Raw genomic sequence first — 19,360 nt, forward strand, 5'->3', positions numbered from 1 at the left:
ACACTCACCAATGGGAAGTATTAGCAGTGAGGCAGAGAGGGTTCTCAGATGAGGAGCTGCTAAAAATGCATCGCTGGGGCCTTAAAGATTACATTCATGAAGAATTAAAATTGCATAAACCCAAAACCATTAAGGAGGCCAAACACGCAGCGATAATTATCGAGCAGAAATATAAACTTCACAAAGCACCATATGTCAGTAACGACAGAACTAATAGCTATTCCAAGGGGAAGGCAAGTAAACCCTCGTCAGAGAATACTAGCAAGTACGTTCCACCACCATTGTGAAATGAAGGAAAACAACAATCTAATGTCGAAGGGAAAAAGGATGGAAAATGCTGGAAGTGCTGAGACAAATATTTCGCAAGACACTAGTGCGCAACACAAAACTTGTACCACTGTGACGCTGAACAAGAAGAGGAATCTTCAGAAGACAACTTTGACGAAAAGGACAATGAAGAAAATGCAAACCCTAGTCCAGAATCAGAAGAAGATATACCACGAATTTCCTTAGCAGCCATCACAAGGATAACTCAACCGCAGACACTGAAGCTTAAAGGTCACATCAAGAAGCAAAGCGTTATCGTTCTAGTAGACTCCAGAAGTACGCACAACTATGTAGATGTCAATGTTGCAAAAAGACTAAAGATCTTTGCTTACCCGGTAGCAGATTTAAAAGTTATAGTAGCAGATGGAAAACGTATAGATGGAGTATGCAAGTGCCATAAGGTTAAGTTGCAATTAAGCGACTTTGCAATGGAGTCTAGTTTTTATACGGTTCCCCTAGGAGGAGTAGATGTTGTTTTGGGTGTACAAAGGTTAAGAATACTAGGCACATATTCAACAAATCACATAAAGCAGTTCATTAAATTCAAATGGGATGGAAGGAAATATAAGTTGTTCAGGTTTCAGGCACCACCAACTCAAGTCACTTTTGCTCAACAAATGAAGAAACTTATTCGCAAGGGGGCATCAACGTTTGTCGCACAATGTCAGTTGTTGGAGTTATTATCGATAGAAGGGACTCATCAGCCATCAGAGATTTCATCCTTAATTCATATATACGAGAAGGTTTTCCAAGATCTACCAATGAAGTTACCCCCGGAGAGGAAAATTGAACACATTATCGAAGTCAAACTAGACTCAACACCAGTGAATGTTAAGCCATATCGTTATCCCCATCACCACAAGACAGAAATAGAACGCTTAATACAAGACCTGCTAAAGCATGGAATCATTACAAAGAGTAGAAGTCCATACACTGCACCCGTAGTATTGGTCAAGAAGAAGGATGGATCCTTCTGATTATGTATAGATTATAGACGTTTAAACAAAATCAGTATTAAACATAAGTTCTTGATTCCGTTCATTGATGAAATGCTAGATGAACTACACGGTGCAGAATATTTTTCCAAGTTAGATCTAAGATCAGGCTACTACCAAATACGAGTAAGGTTAGAAGACGTCGAAAAGACGGCATTGAAGACTCATGAAGGGCATTATGAGTTCAAGGTCATGCCATTTGGAGTAACAAATGCAGCATCCACCTTCCAAGCAACCATGAATGAACTCTTTCACCCTTATCTACGGAAGTTTGTATAGTTTTCTTCAAAGATATTCTAGTCTACAGTAAGACGTGGAAAGAACATCTCAAACATCTGGAAGAAGTATTGTCTGTTTTGGAAAGAAACCAATTTTACACCGAGCTATCAAAATGTATGTTTGGGCAAAAGGAAGTTGAATACCTAGGACATACTATATTGAGGGAAGGAGTCCAAGTGGACCCCAACAAAATCAAAGCAATCAAAGAATGGCCCAAACCCAAGAATTTATCCAAGCTAAGGGGATTTTTAGGTTTAATGGGGTATTCCAGAAGATTTATAAAAAATTACTCACATATGACAGCACGCTTGACCAATTTGTTAAAGAAGAATGCTTTTCAGTGGAATGGCCAAGCAGACAAGTGTTTTGCGAAATTAAAGGAAGTGATGTCAACCAAACCAATACTAGCAACTCTTGACTTCTCCAAACTGTTCGTAATCGAATGTGATGCTTTTGGGTTCGGAATTAGCACTGTATTAATGCAGGACAACCACCTTATAGCATTTGAGAGCAGAAAACTTAATAAACGAGAGAGCTTGCAATCAACATACCAAAAGGAGATGCTCGCCATCATACACGCTTTGACGAAGTGGCGCCAATATTTGCTTGGAAGTAAATTTTCAATCCGAACCAACCACAACAGTCTTCAGTTCTTACTTCAGCGAAAGACATTATCAACAGAACAACAGAAGTGGATGGATGAGTTGTCAGCTTTCGATTTAGCAATATTACACAAGAACGGAAAGGAGAATGTCGTCGTTGATGCACTCTCACGTAAGGATGACAACCACACGTGTTGCCATGATAGTTGTTCCAGAATGGTTGGACAAAATACGAGCCGAATATGCCAAGGATAAAGATTGTGACTCCATGATTAACAATATCAGTCAGTATACCAACTTCGAGTGGAAAAATGACATCTTATGGTACAAGGGTAGTATTTACCTAACAGCCGCATCCAAATTTAAGGTGAAAATAGTAAAAGAGTCTCACAATTCGCGAGCAGCCGAACATGTCGGATTCTACAAGACTTAGTACAACATTCGATACTCATTCTATTGGAAGGGTATGAACAAGGAAATTCAGAAATATGTTGCAGAATGTGATATTTGTCAAAGGAACAAAAGCGAAAATGTTCCAACTCCAAGATTGCTACACGCATTACACATTCCAAATCAAAAGTGGGAGGATATTTCGATGGACTTTATTAAAGGACTACATGCATCTGACGGAAAGAATAAAATATTTGTAGTAGTCGACAGGCTCACTAAATATGCCCACTTTATGGCTATTAAAAAGACTGACATAACTAAACAAATCGCTGTTGTGTTTTGTAAAAATATTTACAAACTACATGGGTTTCGTAAGGTCATCGTCAACGATAGAAATGCAAGGTTTAAGGGAAAATTTTCGAAGGAATTCTGCCACCAAGCAGGAATATCCCTCAACATGAGTTCGGCCTATCACCCCCAAACAGATGGGCAAACCCAAATCGTTAATAAAAGCTTGGAAACATATCTTCGTTGTTTCGTTACAAATAAACAAAACAGATGGACCCAATGGCTACACCTGGAAGAATGGTGGTATAATACCACATACCACACGTCAGCTAAGATGACACCCTTCCAAGCCTTATATGGTTACGAGCCACCGAGGTGGAAAGACTTTGCACTTCTTGATTCTAGGGTACCAGCAGTTAAAGACCACCTAGGAGAAAGTCAAAGGATCATCAACTTACTAAAAGAAAATCTAACCATGGCTCGTAATAGAATGAAACAACAAGTCGACCAACACTGCTCTGAAAGAGAGTTCGAGGAGGGAGATTAGGTCTTTGTTAGACTCCAACCTTATAAGCAACTATCACTAAAACAACAAGGGAAGAATAAATTATCACCTAAATATTATGGGCCATATCAGATAATCAAAAAGATAAAGTAGCATAGCTCAGTGTTGTGAAAATTGCGATAAAATCGCGATTTTATCATTTTATCGCGATTTTTTCGAGAAAACGATTTTATCACGATTTTTATATGAAATTATCGCGGGTAATTTTTTTGGCCGATTTTTATGAAATTATCGCGATAAATTCGAATTTATCGCGATAAATATCGAAATTATCGTGGGGGTCTCCGGCAATGAGGTTTTATAAATTTTTTTGGTGTTTTTATGAAATCATTTGCACAGTCGCGCGCGGAGGGCAGAGGAGAGCTGGGAGACGTTGCTGGAGAGGGTTTGAAGCTGATTCAAGTGCTTAGAGGAGAAAATCAAGAGGAGACCAATTTCTCCATAGAAACGGTATGTGGATCAATTTTTTTTTTTTTCATTGTTTTTGTATTTTTTTCATTGTTTTGGTTGGGTAACTTGGTATGGGCACCAATTTTTTTTAGTTTTCATTGTTTTTAAAGATTGTTTTTGTATTTCTTCATCGTTTTTGGTTGGGTAACTTGGTATGACTATGGGAACCAATTTTTTTTTTATTTTTTCATTGTTTTTAAACATTGTTTATGTTTTTTTCATTGTTTTTGCCATTTGGTTGGGTAACTTGGGTTTGGAATGGTTGGGTAACTTGGGTTTGAACTTTGGAATGGTTGTTTTTGGTTGGGTAACTTGGGTTTTCATTGTACAATGTAAAAATTAAAAATTAAAATACTAAATTGTAAATTTGTAACTTGTAATTTTGTAAATACTAAATTGTAATCCTTATTTTCCCATAGGTTCACAACTTCACCGAAACACCATTCAAGTTTGCAACTTCAAAGTTCAAAAACAAACATGCCAAGGAAATTGGATCCTTTCTGGGAATATGGTGAACCTGATGCTCCGAATGATAGACTAAACTTGACTTGCAAGTTGTGTGGCCACTCTATGTCCGGGGGGGTGTACAGGTTGAAGTTTCACCTTGCACAAATCCCTGGAAAAGATGTGGGGCCTTGTACAAATACAAATCCTGAACTCATCCAAAGAGCCATGAGAGCATTGGAAAATTTAGACCAGAGTAGAGAGGCCAAAGAAGAAATCAAAAGGCAACTAAAAAGGTCAGCTGAAGCAAGTGGCACTGGTTCTACTGCAGCATCAACCAATCCGGTAGCTGCCACATCATTTTTTGTTCCTCGAACCACACCTGGTTCATAGCCATCTATCAGTTCAATGCTAAAAAGAACTGAGAAAGAACAAGCTGACAAGTTGCTGGCAAAATTTCTCCTCTGGAGTGATATTCCTTTCAACATTGTAAGGATTAATCCATTTTTCCAGCCTGATGTTGATGCTATTGCAACTGTTGGCCCAAGGTACAAAATCCCTTCTTATCATGATTTCAGAGGCCGGATTCTTCAAAATGAAAAGCGTGACTGCACCCAAAGATTGAAGGATTTTAGGGCATCATGGGCACAAACAGGATGCACTGTTATGTCAGATGGTTGGACTGACCAAAAAGGGAGAACCCTTATAAACTTCTTGGTTAGTTGTCCCAAGGGAACTATGTTTATCAAATGTGTTGATGCATCTGCCCAAATCAAAGATGCAAGAACTTTATGTGATTTGCTAGATGTGTTTATTTTGGAGGTGGGTGCAGAAAATGTTTTCCAAGTCATAACGGACAATGCTGCAAATTATGTTGCTGCTGGCAGGATGCTTATGGATAGGCATCCTACTTTATTTTGGACACCTTGTGCTGCACACTGTATTGATTTGATGTTGGAGGACATAGGGAAAATTCCCTTTGTCAAAGATATTGTTGATTCATCCAAAAGCATTACAAAATTTATATATAACCATACATCTGTGCTTAGCTTGATGAGAAGATTCACCAACAACAAAGAGTTGGTGCGCCCCGCCATTACACGGTTTGCCACCAGTTTCATATCTCTTCAATCCCTCTTGAATTCTATGTGGGATGTGAAGAGAATGTTTCTTTCAGAGGAGTGGCATGCTTTGCCAATGAGCCGCAAACCAGAAGGAGAGGTCGTATCCAGACTAATTTCATACCAGGAAGACTTCTGGGCGGGAGTGCAAGAGGTGTGCGCCATTACTGAACCTTTGGTAAAGGTTCTTCAATTGGTTGATGAGGCCATGCACAAGGCCAAAGAAGCCATTCGGGCCTACTATGATGGTAAGGGAGATGATGGATTTCAGAGACAACTCCTCCTATGGGGAGTGCTTGATGAGCGATGGAACAACACACTCCATCATCCCATTCATGCAGTTGGGCTTTTCCTGAACCCTGCATTTTCTTACGCATGTGGGTTTGATTTTGATGCTGAGATCATGGATGGATTCTTATCCTGTGTCCAATAGATGTTGCGATCTCCAGAACAACGTATAGAGATCTCTAAACAAATTGAGACATATAGGATGGTAGGTGGCACATTTGGCTTTGACATGGCTGTCACTGATAGGACAATTAAAATGCCAGGTATTTTTTAGTTTGTAACTTTGTTTCAAATTTCATTGTCTCTTCAAATTCCATTTTTTTCTTATGTTTATTTAAAATTTTATTTGTGATTTTGTTGTAGATGCATGGTGGAAAATGTATGGTGGCAGGGTACCCCTTCTGCAAAAGCTTGCCATTCGCATCCACAGCCAAACATGTCGCTCCTCAGGATGTGAGCGCAATTGGAGTGTATTTGAAAAAATACACAACAAGAAGCGCAATAGGTTAACACTTAAACATTTAAAATATTGCAAATTTCCAAATACCTCTCATGGAGTCTGCTGATGATTGGTTAGTGCAGGATGTAGTGGAGGGGGGGGAGGAGGAGCAGCAGCAGCAGCAGCAGGAGGAACAGGAGGAGGAGGTGACACCACCTGCTCGGGCTACCACTGCCACCAGTAGAGGACGTGGTCTACCTCCTATAGCTCCTACTTCTAGTTCTTCGGCTTCTAGAGCACATCAGACTCCACTACCATCTCCACCAGCACGGGCACCAGCATCTACATCTAGAGGGAAAGGAAAAGTTGTGGCATTTTCTCGCAAGCGGGGCAGAGGAAATCAATAGGATTAGACTTTAGTTATTTCCTTCATTTTATTGTATATGACATTATGACATTATGACATGATGAGATACATTATCATATTTTTTGTTGATATTTTGAGGCTGAGTTGGAACTCAGGAGTCAGGACTTACTATTCAGGACATGATTCAATGTTATGCATGATTTTAGCACTAGAAATGATATTAAACATCTTATATATTAGTTCTTTTATCATATTTATGTGTCAATGTATTTATTTTATGTTGTAGAAGGTTTAGATATTTTTTTTTTCTCGGTAAAAGACGAAATCTATTAAGTAAAATATAGTACAGACAGTGAAAGCAAAAGACCGTCAGACCGGAAATGATGGGTTCATCAACCTCGGTCCCGGAGGAAAGATACAGTCACAGAGCTACAGGAAAAGCAAAAGACCGACAGACCGGAAATGATGGATTCATCAACCTCGGTCTCGTAGGGATACAATCTCAGCTACATCAAAAGATCCCAGAGCAAAAACTAACTATCAAGCTATTACCCCAGCGGGACAGTAACTACACCACAATGTTTTTTCCCTTTCTTTTTGTTAACTCTTGTCCAGCCATCATGGGGAGGATGGGCTAGAACAACTTGAAGACTGGATTCCTCTATCTTCGGGGACTCCTTCTCTGATTCAGAGGATGAAGTCTCATGGGGACGTTTCTGCGAGCTTGCTGAGACATGGGTGTGCCCCATATTGTCCGTGGGCGATTCCATCGGCTGAGGCATCTGATCTGGCTCTGACTCTCTTTCCTCCTTTTCCATACTTGGGGGGCTGGAGCTTCTAGCTGGCGGCAGTGGACAGGGAGCCCAACGCTTGGGCTTAGAATGTGCGAAGAGGCCCTTTTTCGTTCTTGCTGTCAGCGATGGGCAGGAGTTATGTAGGTGCCCTGTTAGGTGACAGTGGCGGCATCTGAAGGCAGTGTTTTCGTACTCTAGAAACTGGGTCCAGACAAAGTCCTTGATCTTGAGATTGATGTACTCTGGCAATCCCTTGCTTAAATCAAGCTCCACACAAACTCTAGCGTATGTATAGAGACCTTGCCGCTCTCTCTTGTAATCTCCCGTTAGAAAGCTACCCAAGGCATTGCCTATTTGCCTGTATACTTCTGTACGCCACAGGTGAACTGGGAGATTTGGAAGTCTGATCCATACCGGGGCTTTGGTGATGACTGCTGAAGCTGGGTCAAAGTCTGGAAACCATGGAGTTAGGAAAAGGCCAGCTGAACCCATGAACCAAGGGCCTTCGTCTAGGGCGTTGTAGCAGTGCTCGAGGTCATCGAACAGCACTATAAAATATCCCTTTGCACAGAAATAAACCTTGCAACGGTCAGTCCAGTTGTCCTTGATCCAATCATAAAGATCCTGTGAGCGCGGCCAGAGCCCATTGAATCTGCAGATGATGGCCCTTTCAGCAAATTTCTGGGTGTCGTCTTCAAGATCAGGGTAGGAGATCTCAACTGAGGGAACCTCCTCCACTTTGTCAACCAAAAAAGGCTTGGGTGAAGTCTGCACTGGTGGATCTGTCTTTTCAGTCTGCTTGGCATGGACTGCATCTTTATACGAAAACGCCTTAGCTGAGGATGGCTCTCCCACAGCTCCTCCTCTCAGACGAAGGGTTAAGATAATAGAAGCGTCTTTCACAATGCCATAAAAAGAAATAGGAAAGAGATCCTCAAGATGTTTACCTTCGTAGAGAAGCCGTTGAGCTGCAGAGGGGATCCCCAGTTTGATGTCCAGTGCATGCTTGAGATTCTGCACTAGATCCGTCTGGCAAACCTATTGTAGCATAGTTTTGCCTGTAAGGAGCCTAATTTGTATCTGGAATGATGAGGAAGATTCTGAAAGCCTCTTTCCCCAACCTATCTGTGGAGAGGGTAGGCAAATGCCTTGATGGATTTTCGTTTCCTGTATTTGTCTCATGAGCAGGGGCGGCGTGCATCTGTTTGGTGCCGTCCCTTCCTTTCTGGAAGCCATGGTCAGAGGAAACGCTAGGGGATCTGCAAGATCTTTCTTGTCCCCTGCTCCATTGATCGGAAGGGGGCTGCAAAGGCACGCCGTGGAAGCAGGGGGTCGGGGCCAGGCTTTCCCTGAGCTCTCGGCTAAGAGGTTTGCAGGCCCTTTTAGATCTACGGCTCCAGTGTTCATGGCGTGGAAATCTTGTGTGCCTGCCTCTGAGTGAAAACCCCTTGATCTTTGCCCAGATCTCTCCAACCCCCTCGCAGCCGGAACAATCCGTGACCCAACGGCGGCATGGGGCATGGAGGCAGCAGTGCTGGGGTTCGAGCCAGTGTTCATGGCGTGGTCATGTTGCGGATCTGCAGCTGAGAGACAGCCCCTTAGTCTTTGCCCAGATCTCTCGAACCCCTTCGCACTCAGAGCGAGCCGAGAGCTGACGGCGGCCAAGGGCATGGAGACGGCGGAGCTAGGGTTCGCCATTCGATTTTTTTCAGAGAAAGAAAATCTTAATTCTAAATCAATAACCATTCTGATTTTTTCCTATTTCACAACAATATGTGTCGTAGAAGGTTTAGATATTAAAAAAAATGAAAAAAATGAATATTTTTGTACCAAACGATTATTTCCCGATTATTTCTCAATAATTACGATTTTTTTCTGATTTTTTCCTCGTGCCAATATTATCCCGATAACGATTAATGCAACATTGGCGTAGCTTATGGCTTAAAGTTACTTGATAATTGTCAAATCCATAATACCTTTCATGTATCAAGTCTCAAGAGAGTATTAGGGCAAAACCAAATAGCACAAACAGAAATACCAGAGACCGATGAAGAAGGAAGAATAGTCCTCGAACCTGAAGGTATACTCGCTACTCAAGAAAAGGTCTTACGATCCAAGACAATAAAGGAATACCTCATCAAATGGAAGAGGTTACCAAAGGAAGACTCGTCTTGGGAATCATAACGTTTTCTTCGTCAACACCCAGACCTACATATGCTTTGAGGACAAAGCATCTTAAGGGGAAGGCAATGTTATGAATTTAAATTTATAACATTTAATTAAAATATTATTTAAATAAACAAATAATTAATTAACAATTAATTAATCACCAAAGGACATGTCTCTCTAATTAGGCATGGCCAGTGAACTCCTATTAAAGGAGGACCGCCTCAGCCTTGTAATCATCATTCAATTTTATCAATATATATATATATATATATATATATATATATATATATTACATTCAAAATTTCTCTAATGTATTTATCATTCAAACAGCGATTTAGTAATTTATTGCTAACCAACACACTTTTTTTCTTTTAACTTTCTTACAATGTCATTTGAACAGAGCCAAATTTTCCTATTAACATCCACATACACCAATTTAGCTTGTGGGACATGTGTTAAGTCCCTTTAATGATGAAGAAAAACAATGATCTAAAGCAAAATCTATGTTAAAAAGAATTCAAAGTCAATGCCAAGTTTGGAGTTTGGCAAGAGACTATTCCTTCTAGTTGCAAATTTGGTGACTGCGAGCAAATTGATAAAATATACATTACGACATCAAGATATATCAGGTTGTGTTTGAGCATTTGATGACTCTTAGGCCTGTGGAGGTCAACCAATTTAAAACACAAGATCTTTAGTAACCACAACCAACATTATGTGAAGATGTGTTTGAAGCAAGGGCACTTAGGAGTGGGAGAAGAAGCAGGCAGCAGGGGCAGAAGCGGTAGCGAGGAGCGACATTTTCAAAAGCTCTTGCGTTGAGAGCAAATCAAGAGCAAATTTTTATATAATATATATTTTTATATATTTTGATGCATATATGTCAACAAAAGCATGTAGAATGATGAATTAGATATAAAAAGCATAAAAACATGGATTAAACCATATAACATCAATCATCTAGAAGTTATAATCTTCATCAACCACGTCCACAAGTTACAAGTTCTCATTTATATAGCATGTAAGGGTGCACATAACCAAAATAGCATCGAGTGCAATCCATCTCTGAACCGAAAATACATCAACAAATAGGCTCTAGATGGCCTCTAGCATCCAAAATAGTCATGCTACAACAAATAGCTACATATCATCAAAATCATTCCCTGTATTGGGATCTTTGTCATTACTATCACCCTCTAAGCAATTAACATAAGATAGAAAAAATGTAGCTTGTCAAGTCAAGATTTTGTTTGAGTGATGGGTACATTTTTAGTAGGGTCATGACAGACGAGTTTGACAACCAATGTCACTAACATCAAGGTACATAGAGGGCTTGGTGCTCTTAATTAAATACGAGTCCCATACTCTAGTACATCACAAAATCCAATGGAAACATTGCAATCCCCCCAATCCTAAAAAACTAATAAGTTTGTTGGATTTTGAGTGAGATCTAAAATTCTACTTTCTCCATATGAAATCCAATGAGGTCGGAACCACTCTCAAACATCTTGAGTCATTTCATGGTAATGTTAAAAATTTAAGTAAAAGTGACATTCCTATGTCACTATTACTTTAAGAATTTAACATTACCATGAATTGCATATCAATACTAGGGACGTAAGCTTGAATATTAAGCTGCCCTACTCAAAAACAATTGTTTCTTTGAAAAAAATCGTGTTTTGAACATCTTTGTGACAAAAAAATTGTGAAAAAATCAGGGAGCGAATTTCAGGAGCGTGCTCTAGGGGCGATTCAAAGGGGGGGGAGCCGCTCCCCAACCCTGGTTTGAAATGATTAGTAAATATTAAAATGCAGTTGCATAACACAGTGATCTTTCAAGTATATGGTGAAGATTTTTTCCATTGGTCATTTGTATTTGACCGCTGCCATTCTAGACATTATGTTGTAATTCAATTGCCAAGGAGTACATCTTAGCTAGGAAACGAGTTGTGAGACAAGTGTTAGGGCATTTCACTGCACTTCAAGTTGTCAAAAGAAATGGCAACTCCTTGTCGCTAAAGACAACAATTGCTAAGTTTGGAAGCAAGGATGTTATCCTGATTAGATCTCAATTGTACCAAAGAAAACAAGGGTTGAGAAGGTTATTTTTGTAAAGATGACAAAAATCACGAAATGAGAATAGAGGTCAAGTGAGGGCAAACTTTATTTTCCCACATATATGGTGTTAAAATATAGTATTAAAATATTAATAGGTTGAGTATTATGTATAAGTCACTTTACTAAGTGACATTTGATAACCCACCAATATATGAAATCAGAGAAACCTATATAGATAATAATGCATAATGTGAAATAAATTTTCATTATACTTTATTGGAGTTGTGATTTAATAGTGGTTGATTTTAAGTTAAGTTTACTAATAAAAGGTCCCAAGTTATAGTTTTGAATATGTAAAACAAAAACACCTCACCTCCATTGAGTTGAGCTCTGGTTTAACCACCTTAACCAACCTAATTCACGTGTATATGGTATTAGAATATAGCATGAAAATATAAATAGATTGACTATTATGTATAAGTCAGTTTACTAAGTGACATTTGATAAGCCACAGATATTTGAAGCATCAAAGAAACACATATAGATAATAATGTATATACCATAATGTGAACAAAATTTTCATTATACATTATTGGAGTTGTGATTTAATAGTGGTGCAGTATTAAGTATTTTGATTTTATGTTCATTTTACTAATTAAAGGTCCCAAGTTATAGTTTTGATTATGTAAAACAAAAACACCTCACCTCCATTGAGTTGATCTCAGGCTTAACCACCTTAACCAACCTATGGGTGATATGTATTAATGTTATGAGAGGTGATCAGATGAGAGGGTAGTACACGCAATTATCGGAAAGCCCACCTCAGGCTCTTGTTATGTACTTCATGCAACATATCATAAATATACATGACATTTATTACTCCATATTATCATGTTATTGTTTGTATGCACCCTAACATGTAATTTAACATGGTATTAGAACAACAACAATCTCAAAGCATGTCAAGAAGACCAAGAATGCCAGAGCACAGCTAGGAAAAACGAACTATGAAAGCTTGGAGGAAAAGTAAAGGATGAAAAATTCATATTTACAGAACAAGGATAATAAGAAAAACAATCAGCAAGTCAATAACACAATCAAGTCTAACTCATCAATACTAACCCAATGTATATGCCATACAAGCAAGCTCAAACTAGGGATACATTCCACATCAATTGTATATGGAGTTCCCAGCAAATTATTAATGAGATTAGCAGACAATGAGAACTAAATCTCAAAAGAAACACGATTCATTCTATGATGACAACCAAACTTACAAAATGAAACGAGAAGGGCCAAAGTGTTTGAATATATAATTGATACATAGCCATAATGCTGAACTAATGTGTGTATGGGATCCACTTCATGTGAACAATGCTTAACAACTTGCACTAGCATATGCATCTCTCCATCATGCAGTGTATGATTGGTTTTTTGTGTTGCATCAAAACTGCGTCTATTGTATGTGCATAAAAACATAGTTTCATCTTAATTTTAAATGAAATCATGAGACTATCTCATTTCATTATCAACAAGTACCTCAATTTTTTTTCTCTAAAATGTTATTCGAAAAAGGACTGAAGTGAAACTTGTTGCCCTTTCCAAACACTCCTAATAAATAGCCTTGGAATTGAAATTCAAATAGAATGTAAACATGGAATTCACATTACAATCAGGATAGAAACAAAACTTACTGTGCAATCAGCACTCCCACTAATGAAATATCCAGCATCCTCTTGATCACTTGTGAGATCATATACTTCACGTTTTGTCACTGCATGGAGAGCAGTAATAGAACCCTTATGACCCCTAAGTATACGCACACCTGAATAGCCCCTTTTTGGCCCAATGGGGGGTATCTCTACTTTCCGCGGTGGTACAGCATTCTGAATGTTCTCATTGGCAACTGCCGTCATCATACCAAAGAGAGCTTGATTAATGCTGTAACTATGATTTGGTGTACATTAGTTTGTCAGTGCCGAATAATTTAATGGAGAAATATTAGTTTCTTCCTCTGCTGATAGCCTGATACCATAAAAGACCATTTTATTTTAACAATGAATAAATAATGGATCTCAAAAGAGAAAAACAAACCTAGAACACCACTGTCAGATGCTCCTCTTTGCACACGAGCAGCAGGCGGTCTACGGGTAGCTGGATCTCGACTGAACATGCTTTGTACCCAACTCCGTCCTAGACCAGATGCTTCAGCTGGCTGTTGAGTTTCATCTGCGGCATCATGTGGTTGCTGAGTGGGTAGGTTGTGCACAGAGGATGACAATGATTGCATCCGTCCTTGTAGGATACCATAATAGTCTTGTCGCACTTGTTGCAAATAACACAATAAGCCCCTCAGCTTAATCTGCAAAATCATAGAGACAACATCAGCACACCCTTGAGTACTGCAACTCACATATTCTGTACAACTCAGTTCACAATATATCCTGTATTTTCTTTCTATTGCAAGTGAAAGTTGGGAAAGTTTTAACAATATACTTCTGTGTTGTCTATATTCCTTTTCCATTGTCACCAAGGCAAGATATTACTATAACACAAAATGCAAAGAAATTATTCAGAAATTCATGAACAAAACTGAATTGGATTACCAAGTACATATTTATTCAGCTGTAATTGCTTTTAGAGTAGTTATTAAACTAGATTTAGAAAAACAATTGACACTTTGCCCCTTTAAACATTCAGCTGCATAGAAAATAGTAATTCAGTCTAGATAAACTAAGATAATTTTGTTAATGTCTGACAAATGACCACAAAAGTAGGCCAATGGGACTGAAACATACAACCAGTATGAATCCAATGTTGGAGTGCTGGTGCAACTCCTAGAAAATAATGAAAAAAAACACAAAGGAAACCTACATAAGTATAACATCAGAACATATGTAAAAATACATGACAAAGGCATGGTGATACAAAATACTGAGTGAGTTTGTCCAAGACTAGAGATAAGAAGGGTTTGTCCTAAACCAGTGCCCTTAAGAAGGGTGTTGAACATTTGTCCAACCACCAACACAATGGTATTAGCTGCTCGTCAGTCTTACTATGTGAATACAAGTGTGCTGGTTTAGGCACCTACATATCCTACAGACAGAATCTTCTCTATCCATTAGATTTATCAAGTCAAATCAATATCTTTCAAGCAGCCAGAGGTTTAGAGAAGAAAACTCAGTCTAAAGGTGACGAAATATTCGGCACAGCTGACTCCTGAGAGCTCTAGTGGACATCGGGCCACAAATATCTGAGTGTATAAAGCCTAACATGCCATCAGCTCCGCTGTCACTTCTTGGAAATGCCGCCTTAGCATACTTCCGAAGTATGCATCCTCTGCACACGTCATCATGCTCAGTGCCAAGTTTTGGAACCCTTGTTACCGTTTCTTTGAGCATCCTGAGTGCTCCATGGTGTAGATGTCCCATTCCCCTGTGCCATAACTCATTCATCTCTTTCCTACTGCTACTGTCACTGCCTATTAGTGCCATTGGAGAATCAATTTGTAACCAGTACAATTTGTTACTTCGAACTCCAATCTATCTTACCTTTTCCAGCTTGGGTGTTTGACATAAACTTTTTTCCCTACGAAGTGAATATCATACACCTTATCATGTAACTAGGATACTGAAATCAGGTTCATACCCAATCCTGGCACATGCAATACATTTGTAGCGCTGGCGCTTGCTCCTGAATCCTCCTAAAAATCTATAGTACCTCTCCCTACTGGAGTACATTTTGTTATGTTTCCCATGGTAATCTGGAAGTCCATCTACTCCTCTTTATAGCTAGATGAATATTCTCTAACCCCTGTCATGTGAGCTGATGCTCCTCTGTCTATAATATATATACCAGACTCCCTATGAAGTTGATCCTGCTAAGCAAGCAAATTCGTCTTCCAATCTGGAAGACAAATTTGAAGTCTCCTGAACGTTACTTCAATCCATGGCTATGCTTGAAAAATTTAGTGTGCTATTCCTCTTTTCCACCCGACAGGGATTCTACTTCTGCAGCAAACCCCTTTGCGTGCAACCAAGAATCTGCTAACAGTGCAGAAGATTCAAAGGCTCAGAGACTAGTAGCAGTCAGATTCCAACATTCACATGGTATTATGTTGAACACAGTTAGTTCAGTAATTTTGAGTGTCTTTCAGTTGTTTCTCTCAACCACTGAGTTGTAGTACGAATGCAGTGTTAGGAGTGGTAGTGCTAGCAGCATAGCAGATGCAACATTTGAGAGGGAGTTGTAGCTCAGATGCAACAGTGGCAATGGCAATGTCATGGACAACAATACAGTTGCAGCAGTAGCACAATGTTGATGGCAGCAACAGTGCGGAAAGGAGATGCTTCAGAGACAGAGCAGCATGCAGTTGGACATTGTTGCTAGAGCACATTCCTCTCTAAGAGGGAGTGTTAGTTTTTGGTAGTATCGGATTGCTCTAGCCATGAAAATTGGTGGAGAGGCTAAGGCAAATGAGTTCTAAAAAACCCAGGAACTGTTTGGCGAAATTCCACCCGGATTGTATTTTATTAAAATAATTAATATTTTTAATGGGGTTCCTAAGTCTAAACTTAGGAAAATTAAAGTATTAATGGGTATTAATCAAAATATGGGTGAGAATGTTCTAGAAAGCGAATCAAGTCATGTTTTTAATCTTAGCCGCTGATTAGAGACTTAATCTCAGTCGTTAAAGTCTCAACGAAAAAAGTATAAGAAGGAGGCTTGGGGTTCATTTACAAACACGCACGAGGAGAACAAATTGATCTAGAGTTCGAAATTTCTGGGGCTAGGAAGTTGAGAAATTCGAACTATGTGATCATTCTGCAGTAGAGGGGCAAGGATAGTTTGGGAATACTGGGAAGAGAGGTAGAGAACCACTAGTGGAGGCAGCGCAGCACCTAGAGGGACTGACGTTGGGCCAGTCTGGGCCCACGCAGGCCTGATGTTGAACCAGGGAGACCCAGCGCAGAAAAGAAGTTACCCTCACACAGAAATCCAAAATTTTGTCAAGGAGCTCCCAGAACAGTCGGGGAAGGTTGACGCAGAAGCTCCAAGAGGCATAAGAGACAGTGCAGAGCTGATGTAAAGCCTATAAGGTTGACACAGGGCCAACGCAGAGATAGCCAAGGTTACCTAGTTCTACTGCCGAATCAGCCAGAACCTGTCGGGTGAAGTGAGGTAATCTCAGTCAATTTTCAGCCATTATATTTTTCTTTGTAACTGGATTCTCGGGAGGGCATCCAGCATTGTATTCAGAACTATTGCTTAATAATATAAAACCCTCAAAGTTGTTGCACCGGTTTTCCCGCATTGGGTTTTTTTGGGGACTATTTTTTCCAAAAATAACGGTGTCCTATGTATCTTGTTCTTTGCTCAATTTCTTGTTTCATGTAATCAAATTAAATTGGTGTAGGCTGCAGAAGTAATTTACTTCAGTATTTTTCAGAAAATAACTTGATAATGTCTATTAAACAAGTAGAAGTAAATAGAGTTTTGCTGCAGCAGGGGTTCCTTGAGTATAGGAATTTTCACAATCAACATGATAATGACCTCAGTGAGAAGTGCAGTAATGATCTCAGAGAAGATGGAGTTATGGTGCAGTGGTTATGTTCTCATTATTATGATGAATATCTCAGTGAAGGTGCATGAATGATGACCTCAGTGAAGTAGCAGTGTTGATGATGATCTCAACAGTAAAAAGACGATTAGTGACTTGGTCTTGGAGTGGCCTAGTAGGTCAAGGGTCATGGTCTTGGTGTTCGTTAATTGGAATCTATATAAGAAGAATTACGTGTAGGTTTTCCTCAACAAGAGGGAGATGTTTTGGCCCTAGCAGAATGCCAACTCCTTGTGTTCTTGTCTCTTTGTTTTGGTAGCAGTTTGATGAAGTAAACACACACACTCATAATAAGAAGAAGATCAAGATAAGATAAATGGTAAAACCATTTCACGAATTATTATCAAGCATAGAAGAATCTATCTAATGCTCACTACCCTACATTCTTCAACATGGTATCAAAGCTAAGGTGTTGAAGTCAAATGAAGGGCAGCAAAAAAGACATACAAGGATCTGTCTTCAAGGACATCAAAGCAGGTTGAAAGGATTAAAGGAGCAAGTATACAACAAGCAGGTCTACAACAATCATGGAGTATCAACTTCAATAATTATAGTCATGCACTCAACTCATGCTCAATTTGATGAAGTAAATGAGTGATCCTCACTTCTTGATCACTGAACTTTCTCCATGCCATAAAAGATAGTCTCAGGTGTGTGTGTGTGTGTATATATATATATATATATATTGCAAAAGTAATCCAAGGAATACCTCTCACAATCCATGATTACATCACTGTCTCAGTATAGTTATTACATCAAGGAAGTTTCGGTGATGAGACAGTCTCTCTATACAGTGCCACCCACAATTTAGTTATGTTATTCAGTGACAAGTTTGGGCTCTCTATACATTGCATCTCTACACAACTCTATGCACATAGACATCACTGTCTCAATGCAATACCATATCAATATACTTGTCACAGTCTCAAATTATGTCTATGAATATGATCTCAATAAGCATGATGCTCGAATCAGAACATAGTATCACTAGCAATGCAACAATATTTTGAAGTCAAAAATACCTAAAAGATCAATTGGGAAGGTCATGAAGCAGTTTCGATAATGTCAAGACCGCTAATGTCATGCTGCTAGAAGGTCTCCAAGGAAGTTGTGATGAAAGGATACTAATGATGGGCAACTCAAGCAAAAGAAGCATCAAGGTGAAGATCTCCTCTTCACACACCAAGTAAGTATCTTTCAATTTTATAATTAGATTTGATTAAACGATTTCATGATTGCAAGGGGATTTATAAATCGATTAGATAATTGAAAGTCCTTGCATAGAATAAAGAGGATTGTCATAATCCTCATAGAAAAGAGAAATCATTGATATCTATGAAAAGGTCTATAAAGGTCAAGTATTGTTTGAATCCATCAAGAGATTCATAGGATTCATATCATATCACTCAAAAATTCCTCTCATACCTAAATAGCAGAAGAGGAGACATAAAGAGAGATATATGAAATGATGTATATACCCTCGGAAATTGAAGTAAAGAAGGTCACTTAGACCTACACAATAGTAAAGGTATCAAAAACTGAAGGAATAACTTCATGAAGATCTAGGAAAGATGATAAGAAGGTAGTCATCATTGATGAGCAAGGTAACAAATATCAATGAACAAATAAGGTTACCTCACCCGGCAATTTGTGGTCTTTATGCTAGATAGAGAAAGACAAGTTGTAGTCTATAGTATTAAAGGATGAAAGAATTCAACCATGTGCAGAAAAGATAGGCAAGGTTGGTCCTCAAACAAAGACAAAAATAAGTATAGTTAAGGTTCGATGCTATAGTAAGATTTTGGAAGTTCACATCACTGAAAGACGGAGGAAGCTAAAGAAAAGGGCCAAGGAAAGAGGGAGTATCAAATCTCTCCTATGAGTAAGATAGTATCCCTCACAAAAGGATCCTATCATAAGCTCCTATACCTTGTGTTATATGATATGACAATGATAATAAGATGCATCATGGCATAATGAAAGCATTAGAAGCAAGATCTCATGACATAACCATGGATATCATGAAGGAAAAAAGGGACAAAATCCATGGCAGTCAAACATAGCTCTTGGGAATCTCATTGAACATTGAAGGAAAGAAAGATGTCATCTAGGACAAGGCTCATCATACATTAAGGAAAAAGAGAAACATCTGCCAAATAGGGAT

At 39.0% G+C, this 19,360-nt stretch overlaps 1 protein-coding gene across 2 annotated transcripts in view; it reads right to left on the bottom strand.

Moving 5' to 3' along the window:
- Positions 1–19,360, bottom strand: part of SCD1 (stomatal cytokinesis defective / SCD1 protein (SCD1)) — a 470,752-nt gene that overhangs the window by 161,592 nt on the left and 289,800 nt on the right. For both annotated transcript variants that reach the window (XM_089426037.1, XM_089426039.1), the window contains 2 exons: positions 13,671–13,938; positions 13,271–13,482 (listed from right to left, as the gene is read on the bottom strand). In XM_089426037.1, coding sequence (XP_089282163.1) covers positions 13,271–13,482; positions 13,671–13,938 — 480 coding nt within the window. The remainder of the gene's footprint in view (positions 1–13,270; positions 13,483–13,670; positions 13,939–19,360) is intronic.

The sequence above is a fragment of the Pinus tabuliformis genome, chromosome 6 (genome assembly GCF_031772625.1).
Source record: "Pinus tabuliformis cultivar Carrire ecotype Pingquan chromosome 6, CPIR1, whole genome shotgun sequence".
NCBI classification, from domain to species: domain Eukaryota; kingdom Viridiplantae; phylum Streptophyta; class Pinopsida; order Pinales; family Pinaceae; genus Pinus; species Pinus tabuliformis.